Source organism: Paramormyrops kingsleyae, chromosome 3, assembly GCF_048594095.1.
Source record: "Paramormyrops kingsleyae isolate MSU_618 chromosome 3, PKINGS_0.4, whole genome shotgun sequence".
NCBI lineage: Eukaryota > Metazoa > Chordata > Actinopteri > Osteoglossiformes > Mormyridae > Paramormyrops > Paramormyrops kingsleyae.
This window is the reverse complement of record NC_132799.1, coordinates 18,343,328-18,364,189: the sequence shown is the minus strand read 5'-3', so window position 1 is coordinate 18,364,189 and position 20,862 is coordinate 18,343,328. Positions and strand designations below refer to the sequence as shown.

Sequence of the window (20,862 nt, the reverse complement as noted above, 5' to 3'; positions counted from 1 at the left end):
CCTCAAGGTTGTGCGTGTTGTGGCTTCACAAATGCTTTGCTGCATACCTCGGTTGTAACGAGTGGTTATTTCAGCCAAAGTTGCTCTTCTATCAGCTTGAATCAGTCGGACCATTCTCCTCTGACCTCTAGCATCAACAAGGCATTTTCGCCCACAGGACTGCCGCATACTGGATGTTTTTCCATTTGCACACCGTTCTTTGTAAACCCTAGAAATGGTTGTGCGTGAAAATCCCAGTAACTGAGCAGATTGTGAAATACTCAGACCGGCCCGTCTGGCACCAACAACTATGCCACGCTCAAAATTGCTTAAATCACCTTTCTTTCCCATTCTGACATTCAGTTTGGAGTTCAGGAGATTGTCTTGACCAGGACCACACCCCTAAATACATTGAAGCAACTGCCATGTGATTGGTTGATTAGATAATTGCATTAATGAGAAATTGAACAGGTGTTCCTAATAATCCTTTAGGTGAGTGTATGTATTCAGCTAGTGTAAACATGCACAATGCTATCACAGCGAATGCGAGGCTGAGACTGAAGCTTGTTTCCGAGACGTGCCGCGTGACTCATTTCCCCGTGTGTACAAGTTATCTTAGGTCGGCGTTCACGGTTTGACTTCTGAGACTCAGATAGAGTTGTAGGTATTTTTTTTTCGAACTGGTTGGTTCAACTTTTAAGAAATTCAAGTTCTAATGAGTTCGAGAACTGAGGTACCACTGTACTGCAAAACTTCAAATATCACAATATTTTTCCAATATCATTGAACCCTACTCAAAACACACATGTTCATAAAAAATATGATGTATCAGGGTCTGTACCGTCTTACCCGTTATTCTCCTGTTACATACTGTGGTTCTGGTTCTGTCATCCCTTTGTGGCCTTGGCAGTACCAGTTTGGGGAGGGGTACAGTCAGGGTCTGATTGGTCTTCGTGTCTCTTCCCCAATTGGCCTGCAGGTATTGCTGGTCATCCTGCCTTACCATTTGTTATTTTTTGGGGGTTTTAGTTTAACCTTAGCTTTTGCTTTTTCAGTTTATCTTTTATGGCAGAGTTCTTCAAGTCTGGACCTCGATTCCAAGTCCAGGCCTTGTTTTCAGGTCTCCCAGGTACTTAGTTTAATAATTATTGATTCTGATTGGTCAGAGGCTTCACACCTGACTGACAGGTAAAGGAAGGCTGGAAAACCAGCAGGGCTCGGACCTCGAGGACTGTGATTTTAATAACCCTGTTTTATGATTTATCCTTGTTACTGTTTTGGTTTATCATGCTTGTGTCTTGTTATGTTTGCAGGTTCTTTGGTTCTTAGTTATTCCTGGTACTGTTAGCTTTCAGTGTTTCATAGTGTTCAGTTTGGGGTTCCCTTGTTCTGTGATTAATTTTAATCCAACCAACCTGTTTCTAGTTAATCTGTAATTCCCTTTGATTGAATTGATTACAAGTTACACCTGTCCTCTCTTTGCCCTGATGCCTTCTGTGTATTTAACTATCTGCTCTAACTCGGTTTGTCATTTTGGTCATTGTTATATTCATGTTACTGTGTTTGTTTTTCTGCTCTACTACTGAGGTTGATTGCCTGTGTTTTTGCTTATTCCTTAGCTATGCTTTGTTTCATGGTTTTAGTTAATTCCGTATTTTTCCTGTTTGTTTTCTGACCCCTTGTGGTCCTTTTGTTTTGGTACTTTCCCCAGTGTTCTTTCTGGTTTCCCCAATAAACTCCTGTTGTCTCCTGGAGCCACAAGTGGATTGTCACCCTCTTTTTCTGCCTGTACCATGCCCTGCATCTGTAACAATAATGTATTCATATTGTATTATGTAAGATGATGTGACTAAGTCATTGAGTGAATCTTTGTTTTAAGAATGATTATATGGAGATAGAGGAATCATAGTAGTTAAATTGAGCTAAATAATTAAAGGCATAATGATGACGACAGGCTAGGTTACTCCAAGAGGCTAAATGGTGCATGGAAATGACTACCCTTGCATTATTGGGGGAGTCTTATGCAGACACTAGAAACAAGCTGGACATGCAAACTGGTATAAACACAACACTCTACAATTGAATCCTAGACTTTCTCAGTGATAGACCACAGAGTGTCCAGATATGGGACAGGTTCTTCAGCACCATCACACTGAGCACTGGTGCTACACTAGCCTGAGTGCTCAACCCACTGCTCTTCACTCTGCTGACGAACTACTGCTCTTCCACCTGCAGCTCCAAACACATCAAGTTCACAGATGATACCACAGTGGTTGGATTTTAAGCAAAAATGACAAATCTGCTTACAGAGAAGAAATGGAGCAGCTGGTAGCATGGTGCAAAAACGAGAACCCAGCTCCAGCGTTATAGCTATAAATTCTGAGCCCCCTGACAAAATGTCATATTGGCCCCCCCTTGGTACCTTTTGCCCCTATAAAATTCTGGGCCTGTGAATCAGTGGCTCTTGGATACCTTGGCAAATGTCCCTGCCTGGTGCCCAACATAGAAAAAACAAAAGAGATGATTGTGGATTTCAGGGGTCCACCCTGAACACACCCATATACATCACAGGATGCACAGTAGGGTCTGTCAAGAGAACCAGGTTCCTGAGAGTGCACATTCCTGTGGACCTCACATGGACACTCAACACCTCCACAAGAAAGCACAACAGCGCTTGCAAGCTCCCTGTCTCCTGAGAAGAGCAAGCCTTTCTTCCACAGTCCTCACAATATTCTACAAGGACGCAAGAGAGAGCATCCTGACCAGCTGTATCACAGTCTGGTATGGGAACTGTCGAGCTTCAGAATGCGGTACCCTGCTGAAATCCATGCCCTCAACCATTCATCCAAGAATCCGTGATAATCCACAAGGCCACAGACATCCTCAACCACCTTTCTTACCCCTCCCATCTGGAAGGAGATTCCGGAGTATTCAAACTCCACTGGATTCTGCTACATTAATTCATGCCATCAGACTCCTCATCACACTTCTACCTCAGCACTTGTGCCTGGAGTTCCATTGAACCACTTAAACTGGTAACTGTTTATCAACCATCTGCACCGGCCAATGTCTATATCAGAGGCACATAATATTGGAAGAACTGTCTTATACTGTGCTTTACTGTATACACCCACTGATCTCTCACTGTAAGCTGTTTACATTTCTACACTGATAATGTACAAACACACTGCACAGCTCTAATATAACTGCCTTATACTGTGCTTTACTGTATACACCCACTGATCTCTCACTGCAAGCTGTTTACATTTCTACACTGATAATGTACAAACACACTGCACAGCTCTAATATAACTGTCTTATACTGTGCTTTATTGTATACACCCACTGATCTCTCACTGTAAGCTGTTTACATTTCTACACTGATAATGTACAAACGCACTGCACAGCTATAATATAACTGTCTTATACTGTGCTTTACTGTATACACCCACTGATCTCTCACTGTAAGCTGTTTACATTTCTACACTGATAATGTACAAACGCACTGCACAGCTATAATATAACTGCCTTATACTGTGCTTTACTGTATACACCCACTGATCTCTCACTGTAAGCTGTTTACATTTCTACACTGATAATGTACAAACGCACTGCACAGCTCTAATATAACTGTCTTATACTGGGCTTTAATGTAAACACCCACTGATCTCTCACAGTAAGCTGTTTACATTTCTACACTGATAATGTACAAACGCACTGCACAGCTCTAATATAACTGTCTTATACTGTGCTTTATTGTATACACCCACTGATCTCTCACTGTAAGCTGTTTACATTTCTACACTGATAATGTACAAACGCACTGCACAGCTATAACTGCCTTATACTGTGCTTTACTGTATACACCCACTGATCTCTCACTGTAAGCTGTTTACATTTCTACACTGATAATGTACAAACGCACTGCACAGCTCTAATATAACTGTCTTATACTGGGCTTTAATGTAAACACCCACTGATCTCTCACAGTAAGCTGTTTACATTTCTACACTGATAATGTACAAACACACTGCACAGCTCTAATATAACTGCCTTATGCTGTGCTTTATTGTATACACCCACTGTTCTCTCACTGCAAGGGCATTACATTTCTACACTAAAGTAGAAACACATTGCACAGCTCTAGTTCAAAGGTGGATTATGTACAGCAAATTTTTTCATTGTCTTGTGTTTCTTATAGTATGCGTAAAGCTGTTCTTAAAGGCGCTGATAAATTTTTTCACCCTATTTCTGCATATATTTTGAAATTACCAAATTTGGCTTAATCTGCTCTTGATTCTATATATCACCTACTGTCTTAACACTTCCATACCCAATGACATTTTAATGGTGATGGAGGTTTTTGTTCATGGGACAACCTGCACAATTAGATGTTCAACCTACAAAACATTATGCAAATTGTGGCTTTGAGTTGCTTACAGCTAGCGCTAGAAAGCTCAAATATCATCCCACATCACTTAAATCAGTAGTTTTGGAACGTTTTGGCTTCTAATAAATTACGCCAGGGCTGCCTAACACTGGAGATCAACCACCCCATCCAGGAGCAAGTGTTGGGCAGCTCTGGTGTAAATAGTTCAGTTTGTTTAGAAACTCTTCTTAGTGTTCAGGGAAGAGGCATATAGATATTCAATGAAAGTTTACATTTCACATACTTGTGGTTAGTGTAGTCTTTAAATTAAGATGGTGCAGGAAAAGTCTTTTTCATGAAAGTACCACGCCACATTTGCATATGTCAGCCCCTTAAACTCAGTGTGTGTGCGCAGACAGCCTCTCTCATATATATATACGCGCACACACATATTCAGCATATTGTTTTTTATTATTAATATTTAGTTTTCATACAGCTGCATAAAAAGGTCATCATTTCCCCAGTGTGGTTATATAGCCGTCCAACTGGATTAGAAGGATGTGCTTAGGGGGTCTAGCTATTAGCAATAAATCGAGGTTGAACCCACACTTGGTTGTTATTCAGAAGCAGGTTCGGTTCAGCGTGGGCCACATGTCAGGATTACGTGGCGCGATTTGAGGTGCTGGATCCGCCAGCTGAGCCTATGCTTCCTGATACTCCCGTCATGGACATCTTCTTTAGAGTTCGGTTCAGCTGGGTGAGGAAAAGAAAAATAAAAAAAAAATTATTATAGATACTGAAGACATCAAATTTTAAAACTGTTCAATGTATCCAAGCCCAAACACACACAAGGTTATGTTTTGTTTGAAGAATAATGTTAGCAGATGCCTAATGCAAAACTACCTCAGTTGGGCTGTGGAAATAGTAACCACCAAGGTCCCAAAGTAAAATAATGTTCCTCGTGCTTTTCTTTAAACATTACCCACAAGAACCTCAACTAGTTGGTGACTATAGATGAAAAGACATTTAGCTTGACTATATAAACCTTTTCTCACCTCCTCAAACTTGTGAATCTGGCGAATAAAAAAGTCCCCATAACGACGGGCAACTTTGGTGTCCGCAATATGGATCATGTCCTGCAAGAGATAGCAGTTGAACCGTTTGTTCTCATCATTTGGTGATACGTGCTTATTTCTCAGTCTTTTTGGACTGGGGTACTGCAGACAATCAGCAGTGGCCGGCAGATCAAGTGCGTACACTTACCTTATCGATATAGAAGTCAACCTCGGAGGCAGACTGGAACTCCCCATCCAGGGCCGAAATGCCACTGGTCCAGACCAGGTTCTTCATCTTATGCTTGAAGACCAGCAGCTGGATGCGAAACTCCTGCTCAGACATGTCCAGGAAGCCGGCAAGTTTGGCCACTGGCATAGTGGTGTACAACTTGAGAAAACTGGAACAGGGGTGGTGGGAGTAGGGGGCAGTGAGAGAAGCAGATAAGTGTGGTTAAAGACCTGAGTCAGTAAACAGAACTGGAATCTGTGGTACCGTATAGACTGACACTTAGGCATAACTCATTAATTCATTCATTCATTCATCAGATGCTTTTGTCCAGAGCAACACTCAAATGAAGTAAATAGCAATTTACAAACATATGTGCAGTTAAGGAGTCAACTATGTTTAAGTGCAGCTGACCTACCATTGAATGTCCAGGTACAAGTGTAAGCAATATTGGAGTAATACAACACATTTCAAGAAGATCAAGAATCCAAAGAGAACTACTTAAATCAACAGAAAGTGCAAAAATAAAAACACACAGGAAACATGGAGTTTGCCTGAAGCAGTTCAGATAAATTTTATTACTAGACAAAAAAAATTGCCATGCGGCAATACCTGCGGATCGTAGACAGCTGGGCCTGCTGTTGCACCTCCTCTGCAAACACCTTGAGCTGTTGCTGAAAGGGTTCTTTGTGGTAGTTTGGGTGGACGTTTTCGTAGTTGGGCACCACGGGGGACAGGAATTTGGGACAGGCAAAGCTGAAGAGCTCTTCAAACACCTGCAGGTCTCTGGTGGCGGCAGTGACAAGAGCAGCCAACTGTCATCAATCACACATTTACCACATGCGCTCAATGTGGGTGGGATCATCTAGTGCATCGACTAAGATTTGGTTCACATGAAATCAAAGGTTTTGAGTAAAATAGGGGATATGATGTTGAATTTTGTCACTTAACCCTGCGACGCACTGCTGAATGCTCCAACAGCAATACCTTTTACAGAGTCCATGGTTACAGGAAAAAAACCTTGGCACATGTAGTAATCAAATCACTCTGTTGCCCCCATCAGGACCCCAGTGTCAGCGAGCTGCGCTCACCCTTTCTGCATGCGCAGCATCTTGTCCCCATACTTCTCGCGTAGCTGGGTGTGGATGCTCTCGTCGATACGCATTGGGTACATGGTCAGAGCAATGGCCAGGAGACCGTGCATCTGTTCATTCTGCTTGTTAATCTGCAGCAAACACAGCAGAGGCAGCTTTTTAGCCACACTTGAGTGTTTGTGTGCAAGTTAAACTGGGTCTTCCGATAGAAAGCTGCTTTCTAGAGGGTGATCATCAAAATCTCTCCCTTCAACACCTTCTACCCTAAAGGTGCTGAAGGTCAAAACATTTCCAATAACTGGAATCAATAGCAAAATTCTCATATTTAGTTCCACCTTGGCAGCAGCAACCATGGATAACTGACCATCTCGTATTTGTAGGTGGACCTCTGGAACATGTTCCTGGTCCTCTGGATGTAGAGCAGAATGTTGGCAAAGACACGGATGGCATCCTGGTAGCGGCGCATCATCAGGTAGGCAAAGCCAACATAGTAGTAGGTGGTGATCTGACACTCAGGCACACGAGAGTACATACTCTGTATCCAATAAAGAGACAGGAAGATTAGCTGTTGCCTACACAGAAAGACTGAGACACAAGCATGTGCCCACAGTGGGCCACCCTTAAATGAACAACACTGAAGCTGCAAACTGAAAACACAACCCTCCAGCAATGCTTTATTTGCATTCATGAAGAATGACACTAAACAGGACAAGGACACCAAACAGACAAATGTAGGCTTGTGATGGAGTCATTATGGAGAAGCCATACCTTCTTGTTCAGCTCAATGTTCTCCAGCACCTTAATGGCCTGGTAATAGTCCCCCAGGAGTGAGTGCAGGCGCAGCAGACCCACCAGGCTGAAGTAGCCCAACATCTTGTACAGTGAATGCCGGCCATACTCGCCGGCCACACTCTCTGGATCCCCTGAAACACACCCAGTCAACAGAAACAGAAGTCAGAAAGGGGGCTTGACTCTCCATGATCCACTTCTTGAGGATCACTGAAAGCAACTTAAATGCTAAACATAGTGGAGAGGAATGACTTTCTCCTCACTAACCAGGATGGAAGAGAAGGGCAGATCTAGCGCCAAGTTATAAGTAACCTGTTCACCATTTCTTTCTAAACATTCAAATGACCTCTAGCCCACTGTACCCAGACTCCGGTAGCACTTGCCCAAACCTCTTACCGCCGCTGGTGTACACTTCTAGTTGACGGTTGATGTTGCTCTTGTCCACAAGCGAATGGAGCACATTTAGGACACTGTGGACATTCCAGATCTTCGGGTTGTTCCTCAGAAACTCAATCTCCTCCTCCGACTTCTTTGCCGTCTTACAACGATACTGACTGAAGGATTGGAACTGATAGATGAACTCGTCGATTATGTCCCATAGCCACTGATTGGGGAGCTCCAATGGGGCAGGGCCATCTGCATCTATGAGATTTAAATGGCAGAAGACCTTCACTAAGTTACCCCATACCCTTCAAGTGAAATTATTAAGACAGGGAAACCAATAAGCAAAAAAATGGCATAAAATAATGACTTATCTACAGAGGCTACCCACAAAAGACAAGCAGAATAAAAAGTGTTATAAAAATGGCTTACTCAAAATGTAGTTGAAGAGGTTACAATAATTGTAGTATGACTCAAACCTCTGGTCAAGGGTTGGTCCACCCTGGAATCAAGGAGAAGAACAAAAACACATTCAAGGTAACCTAGCTGTAATGGAGTAAATTCATTCTTTGGTTGAGCTCAAAACAAATCAGAAGCAAGGTGAATGTATTAGAAGTAACATATCTAACAACTCAATGTACAATGAAATCAGGCCATTTAACCTTTCTTACCTTGTACACCAAAAACAGAACTGATATATTCAGCAGTTATGGAAAGGGAATGGATATGCTGTATAAATCCTATAGCTCTGAAGTGTGTGAAAGTTTACAAAGAATTCGGTGAGAACTAGATAATTTTATGTTTTTAACAAGCACAATGCCAGGGGGGACTTACGCTGACTTTGGCATAGATGTGTCTGTAATATAGCTCCTTGTACAGGATTAAAAACACAGCATCTGTGAAGAGAGGGTGACAGATAGTGACTAAAAACATCATTTTGTAAGACCATCTGTCTCTGGGGTTCTTTTTTTGAATTAAGAGCCCATAATGATGTTTTAGTCCTGGTTAGTTGGCACTGTGGGCCTGCAGGGTAAAGTCCCATTAATTCGATATTTTGATCACTCATTTCTGAAAAGGCCAAGGCTCACCATTGCCCACCAGAGAAGCTATTGCTTCTGCCTCCGGCCAGGGTGACGTCTTGAAGAAACGATCCGTCAGCTTGTTCCAGCTATAGAAGGAAACAAAAGCTTAATGATCACCACCTCAATGCTGTTATGTTGGCTTTTTGGTTGGAAGTGGTGTTCATGCAGCAGCTTAGACCTGTTCTCATCACTTGTGCCATTGTGTAATATTGGTACAGATAAATCACTATGTACATACATACTGACAAGGCCTGTAATGGTACTTAACCACAACCTAACAGCACCATCTCTCCTAAAATGAAATACTAATTCTCTGCCAAGCAAAGCAACAATTACCTGTTCTCATAGACATCCTGGATCTCATATATCTTCTGCTCAATACTCTCACTGGACACTCGATTGGCTTGCAGTTCATACACCTTCTGATCAATCAGGTCAGAGATGGTCTTGTGGAAGTACTGCAGGAAGTTCTTGATGACCTCTGGAATGACGTGGTAAGTCTGTTGCTCATATTGACGTTCATAGGCAAGGTCTGCTTTTGGGTCACCTATTAGGACAGAAGTAGGAGCATAAAACAGAATTACAATTACAAATGTAGAATGCTATGACTGTAAATCCTAAGCATTTGTCTGAATAGTAAATCTTTGAAAAGGTAGTAACATGCAGTCATTGCACAAAGTACTAAGAAAACAAAATGACTTAAATGCATTCATGCCGTTGGACGATTAAGGCGGCAAAACTGGTGCTTGCCCATTGGTGTGGTTTAAAATAGCTACCAACCTGTATGCAAATCGTAGTCGCTGGAATATGGGTACACCTCGTACTGTCAATAAAGGACAACCGAAACAATGGGTTAATTTCAATAGACTGCATACTGTCACCGATCACACTAAATATAATCGCCTGAATGACCATTTACTGATGTTATTCGGCGTATAAAACATGTTTCAAAGTACATCAGACTCGGTGACAGAAACAGTTGAAATGAATGTGTATTCGATTATTAGAAGCAAGTCAGCCATCCAGGCACGATTCTGTTATTAAACAATCATTAGCTATTAAGTGAACCCGATTAGCTAATAAAACATCAACTGAAAACATCTGAATCAATATGTGTTTTATCTTGGCAGTTACAGAGGTTTTCTTTGGATTAATATCATGCACTGTCACATTATAGACAGCGAGTGTTTCCCGCTAAGCTGAACCGGCGATTTCTAACTAGGCATAGAATTCACAATTGTAACTATTTAAATAACAAATCAGGCAATGTGGATACTAACATCTCCGTCGCCTTCCTCGGTCGGGTAGGACATAGTGTTTAATTCCGTGAACGCTCAATTATCAAGAAATTAAATGCAAAGCTACACCCGAGGACACGCGACTCTCAACAGCAGCGGAAGGGAAGGGATATCCCAGACGCACTTCCGGTATAGCGATGGACTGAAAGGTGCATGACGGGATAGTGGCGTATTTTACTGAACGGTTTCGTCGTTTAGGTCCGTGGAGGCGAATGGTTTCCCTGCGAGTCGTACGACGTGCCGAATAAACATTAATCTGAATTCACAAGGACTCCATCCAGATGAAGATGTCAATATGTTTAACATTCAAAAAGCTTATGAACGCGCCAAACACCACTCCGTGTACATTGAATGCTGCACTTTGTTTTTGCTGACTCGAATATTATTTGGTTATTTCTTCTTTTGAAAGATGTGTAGCTCATGCTGAGCCTGGCTGCAATTAGGCCTAGTCGACAGCCGCATGTCTGTGATACACTATTTGCTTCACTTGTACGTCGTTTTGGGGGGGAAAACGTCTGCTAAACAAAGTAAATATTTTTCATATTATATTCAATATATTTTCATATTTTTATTTATCATTTTTTAAATTTTAAAATTTATTTTTTAAAACGAGTAGTGTAAAATTAAACTTGTCGTGATTACCTTTCTGAGACCTAGCACCTACTGCCAGTTCTAGGGACTATTCTATTCCATATAATTAATAATTATTTGCTCTCATGACTAATGAGTAAAATTTAAATTATGTAGAATTAATAATGTTTTTTTTTAAGTAAGTGCTTTCCCTACGGGGATCAATAAAATGTTATTTTTATTTGTATAGAGACGAATGAAATTATTTTATTTTATTACCCAATGACAATAGATATGTCCTGCCTCGTTTTGTGCGTGACCAGTGTTTGTAAACGATATAACCCTGTTGTCTTTTATTATTATACACTTTTAATCTTTCACTCCGAAGTTTGCTAGGGCAGCGAGTATAGACTGGTGTTCATTATTGCGCCGTGTCCGTAAGTGCAATACACATACTCGCCAGCAGATGGAAGTAATTGCTTGGTGTTTCGTGACGGGAGGCAGAAACTCTGGCTGACTCGGACATCTGTTACGTATTGTGTAGTTAACGCATTGCAGCTGAGCGTCTTCATCATTTACTGCTACATTCTTATACCGTGCGATTTCTTTCCTTTTATATATATAACAGAAACTCTTACTAATTCTCATATTAAAAATAATGGATAGCTCTGACATAAACTTATGGTCAGATCATCGGATGACTAGGATTAAGGACTGAGTATGCGAAGGAGCTATGTGTGCAAGAGACAAATTATTCGTTAGGTGTACTAGGTGATGAGGGTCTGCGTTTTTCAGCAGATATTAACGATATATCCAAGTGGAAATATATTTGCCGTAATGAAATCCTTATATGATAAGGAATGAGCAAACCTATTAATGAAAAACAACAACAAACTGCACGGATTAGTAATATAACTGCATGTTAGTTAAGGAATGCTTATAATAAAAAGTTATGATCTTTAATTTAATTCTTCTAAACTATTGCCAGGTGGCTGCATATATTTAGTATAATGATAAACAAAAATGACTAAACATGCCATTACAGAAAATATCAAAATATCGCAACGTAGTGAAGTGCATTCAATCTGGGTATGTGAAGGATTGAAAGTGATTAATGTAATGCACGGACATATGAACATGTACCGCTTTTTTGTCTTCGGCGTCCAAAAAAATAAAAAATAAACACAAACTTAGGAAGTGTTAGAAATATAGATCTGCATTGAAATGGTTGAATCATGACCGCCTCCGTATATATTCCTTGAGTTTCCAAACTGGGTTGAATGGAGTAGTACGCGGTTGATTGCTTGTTAACGGGCTAGGGATGGAGTGCATGGTGTCGACCTGGGATTTAACTGGGGATCTGTGCCCTTCGCTTAACAAATTAACACCACCAGTGTATCTCACATCTCAGAAGAATGTTTGACAGTGACTCACAAAACACTGGAAAGCAGTGTTTCTTTTCTCGGTCTTAGTCTTTCCCTCTTCTGCTTCCCTTGTCTCCCAGTCCGGGGCGCAGCCTGCCTCTCATCCGCTAAATCTGACAAGGTATCGGGATCAGAACAGAAAAGGATTACCTGTGCTGGATGGGGGAAAAAGTTTCAAAAGGGGTGAAATAAAGGAATACCCTTTGTGTTTTTGTTGGCTACCAGCAGCTGAAAGATTCCTTCAAAACTTACCTACCTACCTACACGGCTCAGCCTGCATCCGATAAGAGATCTGGTCTGACAAATACGAAATAGGGAGGGGGTGTGGAGAAAAAGAAGACGGGGAAGAAAAGGAGACAGACTTAAGAGTAAGTGGGAGGAAAAAGGTCAGTAAAGTCAAACCAGGAATATTGACGTATCACATTGAGACGGGCCAGAGGGAAGAGACGCTTTTCAAAGGTTGAGAAAGGAGAGAGCTTGTCACACAAGACACGCTCCTTAAACCAAAAATCAGCAGACCGTAACGGGAAGGCTGTGGAAAAGTGGGACGTATTCCTGAACGGCAGTAAAGAAGCTCTGAAAAGAAGTAAAGAAGCAGCCCAGTCCTAGAAGAGATCCCTGAACTGTGGATTGTGCTGTGCATGGGGTGTGAGCCGACCGTCAGGATGCGCTCCCCGTCTCTCCTGGCTCTGCTGTTCTTAATCTACGCTGGACAAGCACAGAAGTTTTCTGCACTTACGGTGAGACCTCACGCACCAAGAAAGCCTCTATGTCCCGCTTCGTCAGAACTTTTTTATTGCTTATATTCCGCGGGTGACATCCGTACAGCCGAGCGCAGTTGTGCAGAGAAGAAAGTAGCATAGTATAATGCGCGATCAAAAAGATTTTTTGATGTATCTCGGGCCGAGAAAAATATTAACGAGTTTATTGTTGTTTCTAATGTTGCCAGTTTATTATAATAACTCGTATGCAACCTTCAGATAGGCCTATAGTGCAATGAACGAAATTCAGTTTGGTACAATACGGATACTTTTAGCGATGTCGGGTAACGTATTGCCTTAGGACAGCTAAAATATTGTCAAGCAGCTGTCAACAAAATGGAAAGTTTTGGTTATTAAATTGAACTTCCAGAGCTTCGGTATGAATATTTTTCCCAGGATTCTTGTACAAAGGAGTAATTTTCTGGAGAAAATACAGCTTATGAATTTATATCCTGAAACAGACGCATTCCACAGAACAACCCTGGAATCTAAAGGTATCATTATAAATAACAGTTTTATTTTGACTGGTAATAATTTAATATTTTGAGGCTTTTATCTGTAATATAGGCTTTATATTAAGAAGTAATGATTGCACTTCTATGTGCCACTACATTATATAATGCTGTAAAAGACGGTCAGTATCGATCGTAGTATCACATACTAGTACAATTAAATAAACAAGCCGTAAGCCTAGATGTGACAGATAGTATGAGTGTGTGTGTGCATGTGGCATGTGTGTGGTGGAACTGTACGTTTGAACTCACTTTCACCCAGCTGATATTCTGCTCCTTGGGTAATAGAATTGAAGGTCTACCATCCCCAGGGCACTCAGTGCAGTGAGATACATGAATGCATCACACAAAACACAAATACCAGGAAAACTGCAGAAATATACCAATAAGAAATGACAAGTTTGAATGTCAACTATGTCCATGGGTAATGGTAAAGGGAAAAAATGACAGGTCTAATCAGATTCATTCGCTGGGTGCAGCGTGTCCTATTTGCACAGGGACCCTGTCCCACAGGATCTTGCAGTCTTGGGTCAACTTTAATGCTCGTCCCATCGGCTCAGTGCTCTGCGGAGTCCAACAATGCATCGATAAGCCGCATCCAAAGCAGACCATTTTCTAGGAATCTGGGATGGAGGCTTTACACAGTGGAAGAGAGAAGGACTCTGGGCTCAGCTGGGGAGTTACTGATACTTATACTGTTTTATAGCTGTAAGAAGCAAAACTTATTGATTTGTACAGCTTATTAAAAAACAGGCCATTTTGGACCCTTGGACCCTAAGTTTGTGGCACTAGTTTTGTGCCATGTGGAGGGGGGTGGGCAAGCATCGCAGCCCAGGAGGGGGTAGGGGGGGTTAGGAATGTGCAGTGTCGTGGCCCTGCCTGTGTGATTTAGCGGCCGGCGTGACAGCCCCCACCCAGTCATATTTACGGGCGGTGTTAAAAATGCCACCACGTCTGAATAGGAACAAACAGCCGTGGGTTGTTAACCCGGGGCGGGTCAGAGATCGGCACAGCGTTCGAGCCTCAGCGTCGGGCTCCCCGGAACGTCTTTTCGGAAGGGTGGCATTGTGCCGCTCTCTGTCACACGCTTACAGCTGACACGGGTGGCGATGATCTACTCAGGCTCTCTGCCAATGAATCCAATGCTGGAGGAGCCGTTCATTTGTGTGGTGCCCTTTTTCACAGTCGCTGGAATGTGGGTTTGTCCGTTCCAGGGGGATGGGGTCAGCGCACAGTGCCAGGGCTATGGAGGACCGGCTCTCTGATCCTCGCTGGCTCGCTGGCTGATAACCGGATGTCATGTTCAGCTGAGCTGTGGGTGTAATTTCCACCCCTCATTCATACCCATCCTATTCTGTGTCATCTTTCTTCCACTAGCAGTGTGTGGTACTTGCTTTTCCTCTTTTAAACCCCCCCAAAGCTCCCAGAGTCCCTCTTGGTACTGATCACGATGCCTCCCGGGCTGTGATACAGTTCGGTGAATGGCGCAGCAAGGCCAGCGGACGTGCCGGTCAATGGGATAAAGGGACTGTCCCACGGTGCGGTGGACAGGGCCATGACAGGGAGCCGCAGAGGCAAGGGGGGACAGCGAGGACGGGATGGGGAGACAGAGGCTCCGTTTGGACAGGGAGCTGTAGATGGGGCAGATGGATGGCACTGTAATTTGAAGAGGGACTGTGAATGGCAGCAGATGGTGGGAGTGGGGGGGGGGGTGCAAAGCCGGACACGGAGAGACTGAGACGCATCATGAATGGGGAGGGGGGGGGGGGTGAAGGACCATCATGAGTGGAGAAATTAGCATGCAGGCTTATGAAAGAGAGTAAGAGACATAAAGGAGACATAAAGGAGTTAAAGAGGAAATGGGGGGGGGGGGGGGGGGGGGGGATAGACAGAACCACTGTCTTATTGGGGGGGTTCATCTGATGGGTAGGTCTAACTATTCTGACTACATTCTCACTGAGAAATAATGATCAGTTGATTAGTGCAACAAGCTTTTTTCTCCCCGCCAAGTCAGAACGAATAGCACGACTGTGACAGACGCAGCCTCCCTGTGTCATGACCTGTCACTTTAAAAATGTTGCTTTTGAAATGCTGGTTCCTCAGGCAGCTCAAGAATTTAGCAGCAAAGCTGCTTCTCAGAGCATTTTTTTCCCTCTAAGGAAAGTCGGAGGCAAGGTATGAGACTAATCAGAAATAAAGAAAAAAATCAAAAGATTGGCTCTTTTTTCTGTCAAAAAAATCTCCCTTGAGGATCAGAAGCTGGCTGCAGTGGCTCTGCTCAGGCATTAAAGCACCTGCGCAACATGGGGGAAAAAGAGCCTTTTTTCACATGAATGCCAGTGGCCTTTCGCAGAAACTTTTTTAAACATCTTTCACAGCAATTAAATGCTTTTCTCTTTGATTAAGTTAATAGGCTGGTTAAAACCTGTCACTTTCTTCCCCTTCCACCATGCTGGAGGCTAATGAATCCCAGCAAATCCCACCGCCAGCGCAGGAAACACCCGCCGGGGTGATTGAACACGTTTGTGACGGCGCTCAGCCAGGGCCTCCATTGACCCTTGGGGCCGCAGTGTGAAGGGCCTCTCTTGGGCCGCGGGGGACCGCTTGCTCTGTCCAGCCGCCTTCAATAATGCCTGAATGTGTTCCCAGTTGGGGTGCCCCCCACCCCTAGCGAAGAGACCATTCAGTTCCCACAATGCTGGGGATTTGGGCCACGGTAATGAGATTTGATTTGTATGCTGCAAAGTCTTTTTTCTTTAAATCACTTTTCTCCTGCCTCTCCTCTCTTTTTTTGTGTCTGCATTTAACTCTGGTTTAACTGATGCTTCTCAAGTTGACACCAAACACGGGCAACCTCCTGGACACCTACATGGGAACAGAGGTTCTTTCTGTGATCCGTGTAGGTCCCTTGTCTCTTGCTGCTTCTGCCCTCCTGTGAGAGCGTCAGGGACATTGGAGAGCAGTTAAAGTAAGATGTCACGGGTGCTACCCTCAGTATCCCGTCAGCACGGCAGCTTGCCATGGTAATCAGGAAGAGTCATTAATGGATACACAGGCTGTCTGCTTTTGCTTCTTCCTCTGTTTCGTTGATAGCCACATCATTGCCTCATTGTCCTTTCTCTCTTTCCTGTAAGATGGTCACTCACCATGGGGAGTCAGGAACAAATAAATGGGCATTTGTTGATTGCTTTTACCATTTCATCCCTTATTCCTTCCTCTTTTCTATATTCCCTCATTGTCCACTTTGTGACACTTGTCAACTTTTTTGCTTCCCATTGTTTTCTTTTGCAGCCAGAATTTTCCTTTCTCTCATCCTAATTTTCCCCCTTTCCACTCTCTCTCTCTCTCTCTCTCTCTCTCTCTTTCTCTCTTTCTCTACTCGCCACCCCCAGTGCAATGGGCAGCCTCCCTGCATTGCTTGGCCCGCGGGCAGCAGATTGGCCAGGGTGGATGGATAGGCACGCCAATCATTATCCAGGCTGATCTTGGCCCATTTCTTCAGGACCGGTGACGGCTCTTTCAAACCGCGGCCCCAGTACCGGGAGGGAGCTGTCAAGGGAAGGGCTGGCAGACCTAGGCGGGTCACAGCTGTGGAGGGTGCTGTCGCCATGGGGACTGGGAGGGGTGACTGATCCAAGATGAGATCTGACCAGAACCAACAGAGCCGATTCATAACCAAGTGAAAGAGGATTTGAATGGAACTGGGCACATGTGCTGAGGCCAGGGGTATGGACCCCTGATACTATGGAGTACACAGATAATGCAATGCTCTTCTTGCCCATCCATCCATCCATCCATCCATCCTTTTGATTAACTTTTCATCCATTTGGGAGTTGTGGTGTTTTTCAAATTATTTAAATAGGAATTACACCGGCAGCATCATCTTTTTCAAGAACTGGAGGAAGAGGAGGCAGGAGGAGAGGCACCGAAGCTCTGTCACACACCATCAGCCTCCCCTTTTTCAAGAATAGGAGGAGGTGCGAAGGCGAGAGGGAGGCTGCAGGGGATGCAGCGGGTCCCTGTCAAACACTGTCAGCCTTCTGTCTTTTCAAGTTTCCTCATTCAAGCTCTTCAAGACCGACATCGGATCAGGTTGAAAGAGGGAGAAGAAAGGAGCTTATAAAAAAGAAGGTCATTCATTCCTCTAGTCCAAACACTTTCTTTGGTGGCTCGCCCTTCCTATGTGTTGAAACCAGTCCCCCTTAGATTTACGATGAAAGATGACAGGAGAGGTTGTCTCTTGGCCGAGGGCTCCAGCATGATCCAGCAGCTCTCATCCAGGTGCGGAGAGCCTGTATATTCCCCCTCCCCCCATCCCCACCTACTCATTTTGGTCCTGACCTGCCACAGTAATTGTTATTGAGCCCACATGGATTTGAAAAAACATCAGGGAGAGCTAATTGGCCGCAGTGCTGACCCCCAGTGAGATGATGTGACTCAGGAGTAAGGTGCATTGTATTTATGTGTCGTACACCGGTTTGGGGAGGGAGGCGCAGGTGGGCTCCTGTATGCCCCCGTCTCTGTGGGTGTACGTGTGTTTGCAGCATGGTGAAAAATTTCAGCCAGATCACCAAGCTTCAGTGAAAGAAACTTTTTGTATTCAACAAAGCACAGTATCAGATCAGTGTACTTTGTTCAGTTGAATTCAATTCACCTTCATTGTTATTATACAATGCCAATTGCAGAGCGGAGGATATGTTTGTGTAAACTCCAAGAGGCAGAGCAAGAAGGGGCAGACAATGAAAAACTGTTTGTGTGTTTTGTATAGCGATCAAACTTGAATGGGTCCAGATTAAGCTGAGCGGCATCTGTTGTTACATACAGACGGTTAGTGTTGCATTTTTTTCATCTCTCTGTCTGTCGGGATGCAGTGTGCTGAGATTCCTGGGCTGATCCCTCATTATCGAGGCAGCCACATGTGGCCGGGCTTTGAGACACGGGTTGGGCTGACATTGCTTCACCTGTTGACTGCTGTCCCAGCCTACTGCCTGTTCTCCTTTGGAGGGCATAACTGTCAAATTGACACAGGTGACTCAGAGGATTCCCCCCCCCCCCCCCCCCCCCCCGGGACAGCAGTCAGGTGAGGGCAGGATGAATAGTTCTGCAGGTGTGAGCATGGTCGGCCAACAGATGGGGGCGTCACGCGGGCCGTCGTGGCAAGACGCGGCAGGGAGCTTCTGATGGGGGTTTACCTGGGAGGGGGCTTGCATATGTGTCTGAGTGTGCAGGAATAACTGTTTGATTGTACATATCTGGGTAAGTTGTGTATCAGTGTTTGAGGGCCTGTTCACAAATATCGACAATTGAGAATGTATTCGAATTAAACCATGTAAATATGTATGTGTTTGGGTAGCTGTTTATTAATGTGTGCAGATGGTCTATGAAATGAAATGAAATGGAATGGAATGAAACTATGCTTTATTTGCCATTTGAACAAGTACATTGAATTACTTCTTTTTGCATATCTCATCTTCCTTTGAGACATACACACACATATACAGTTGAGAGCAAAGTTTATGGTCTGAGCACAGGGTCAGGGCATTTATCCAGTGCCGCAGGGATATTTCGGGAGGTTAGGGGCCTTGATTTCGCCGGTATTTCACAGAAAGTCTTGGGACACTTGCTTAATTCTGTAAAAATGTCGCAAATTTATAGGTTTCATAAAAAAAGTCAATCGACAAGCAATATTTAATATTTCTGCACATATCCTCCACACAGACTGACTCATCCAGTTCTGTTCTTGCCATTTTGCTTTATTGCAGTAGTAGCTACTGGCTCCTAATGGGATGCTAAACACAAATGTTTGGTGTTTTATGTTAGTGCAAAGGCGTTACTAATTAAAAAGCACCCAATGAGACTGCTTGTCAATGGACATTTTAACTCTGAACAGCTCTTTTAGAAGCATAGTTTGGGTTTCAATTAATTGCTACTTGACATGAATGTTTTACTTAAAACTACTGATTGTCCCTAATGTTCTATATATTTTTATTTAAAAATGAATAAAGCAATGATTTTTGTTATGGAACCAATGAATTTGCAATATTTTTACTGAATTATTAAGCAAGAGTCCCGAGACTTTCTGTACGTATTGTATCTGTGTGTGTAAAAGTACGGCTTTTGTCCAATCGCCTTTCTCTGCTGTTGCTCAAAGCATGTATCAATGTGCTTAAAAAAATAAATTCAGCAATGAATTAAGTAAATGTAACAAGCTTTCAGACATCTTTCAAGTCTTTTATTTTGAAAAGTGTTCTAGGCTTTTCAGGGAGTGTGTTCATCAGACCTGAACATGTGGCTACATTGAAATAATTTTTGTTTGTTTTAAATGTTGTGTAAATGACAAGCCTTTACTGGATCCACACATGCCCCAGATACACCCTGCATGTTTATTATAGAGCGTTTTCCAATCACGCAATGACACAGTCCTATCATGCCCCGAGGGCCATTTTTCGTATATCCAATCATTTTGTTTTCTATTCTTCCTCGTACCTCTTTGTCAACCACCACCCAGTCTTTCATATTTCTTCTTCTTGCCAGTTCCTTCGCGTGGACCAGGACAGAGAGTGCAACATGGAGTGTTCCGGAGCAGCCCGGAAGCCCCTCTGTGCCTCAGATGGACGCACTTTCATGTCGCGCTGCGAGTTCCTCCGTGCCAAATGCCGTGACCCTCAGCTGGAGGTCATCCGGGGGCCCTGCAAAGGTCAGTGCGGCGTACTGTCCGGACTTTTGGGGATCGGAGCTATGACCTGGGGTTAATTTTCAAGGTAATTGATGTCTTAACTCGCCCACAGACAGTTTTGGCTTGGTGCTGATTCCCTGTCTTCACTTTTACATTTATATCTGTGAGCGCGAGGCTCTGAGGGGGGAGTGGCGGATGCAGCTCAGGGCCTTGGTAACGCGGCGTCTGCAGCACCCCTCTGCAGCGTCATGCCCATGATATGTCAACTTGGCCTTTTCCTTCCCAACATTTCCACAGAAAGGAATAGTCATAGTTGATGAATGCAGCCCTGGAAAACAGAAGGACGTTTTACACAGAGTATGGGAAACTCTGCCTTGCTAATAAATGTGTGAAAGACATTTTGAAAGTAGAAAAAAGTATTATTAGAGATGTTTCGCTACAAGGCGCTGTGAGTTGCTCCATCTGTAACCCCACAATCACTCAAGGAAGGAGAAGTCTTGAGCAGGAACATATCTGAGATTTCTTACATTTTTTTCATGTTTATTGCTTTGTTAATAGTCTCGTATAGTGAACAGTTTATTGGGACCCTGTAGAGATGATTTTTCACTCAATCTGATTCCTGCATTTAAAACACGTCCCTTACTTC

The 20,862-nt window shown here is 43.4% G+C and overlaps 2 protein-coding genes across 6 annotated transcripts in view; one reads left to right on the top strand and one right to left on the bottom strand.

Annotated features, from left to right (window-relative positions):
- Window positions 1-4,800: 4,800 nt before the first annotated feature.
- eif3s6ip (eukaryotic translation initiation factor 3, subunit 6 interacting protein) lies at window positions 4,801-10,412 on the bottom strand. 2 transcript variants are annotated; one of them, XM_023830252.2, is made up of 14 exons: window positions 10,256-10,412; window positions 9,756-9,798; window positions 9,312-9,522; window positions 8,982-9,061; window positions 8,728-8,789; window positions 8,326-8,395; window positions 7,909-8,154; window positions 7,492-7,646; window positions 7,088-7,258; window positions 6,721-6,854; window positions 6,242-6,415; window positions 5,612-5,801; window positions 5,404-5,484; window positions 4,801-5,101 (listed from the first exon to the last, which is right to left on the bottom strand). In XM_023830252.2, exons 1-14 carry the CDS (start codon window positions 10,286-10,288, stop codon window positions 5,009-5,011), a joined length of 1,743 nt encoding a protein of 580 aa, XP_023686020.1. In that variant the 5' UTR covers window positions 10,289-10,412; the 3' UTR covers window positions 4,801-5,008. The 2 variants fall into 2 exon arrangements, with proteins under 2 accessions (XP_023686020.1, XP_072565864.1); XM_072709763.1 differs by lacking the exons at window positions 8,982-9,061; window positions 9,756-9,798; window positions 10,256-10,412 and having other exon boundaries at window positions 9,312-9,519.
- Window positions 10,413-12,310: 1,898 nt separating this feature from the next.
- Window positions 12,311-20,862, top strand: part of smoc2 (SPARC related modular calcium binding 2) — a 28,331-nt gene continuing 19,779 nt past the window's right edge. For 2 of the 4 annotated variants that reach the window (XM_072709762.1, XM_072709759.1), the window contains exons 1-2: window positions 12,312-13,007; window positions 20,075-20,237. In XM_072709762.1, the coding sequence (XP_072565863.1) occupies window positions 12,909-13,007; window positions 20,075-20,237 (262 nt within the window). In that variant the 5' untranslated portion in view covers window positions 12,312-12,908. Of the gene's footprint in view, window positions 13,008-20,074; window positions 20,238-20,862 lie in introns of all 4 variants that reach the window. The other 2 variants (XM_072709760.1, XM_072709761.1) reach the window with 2 other exon arrangements.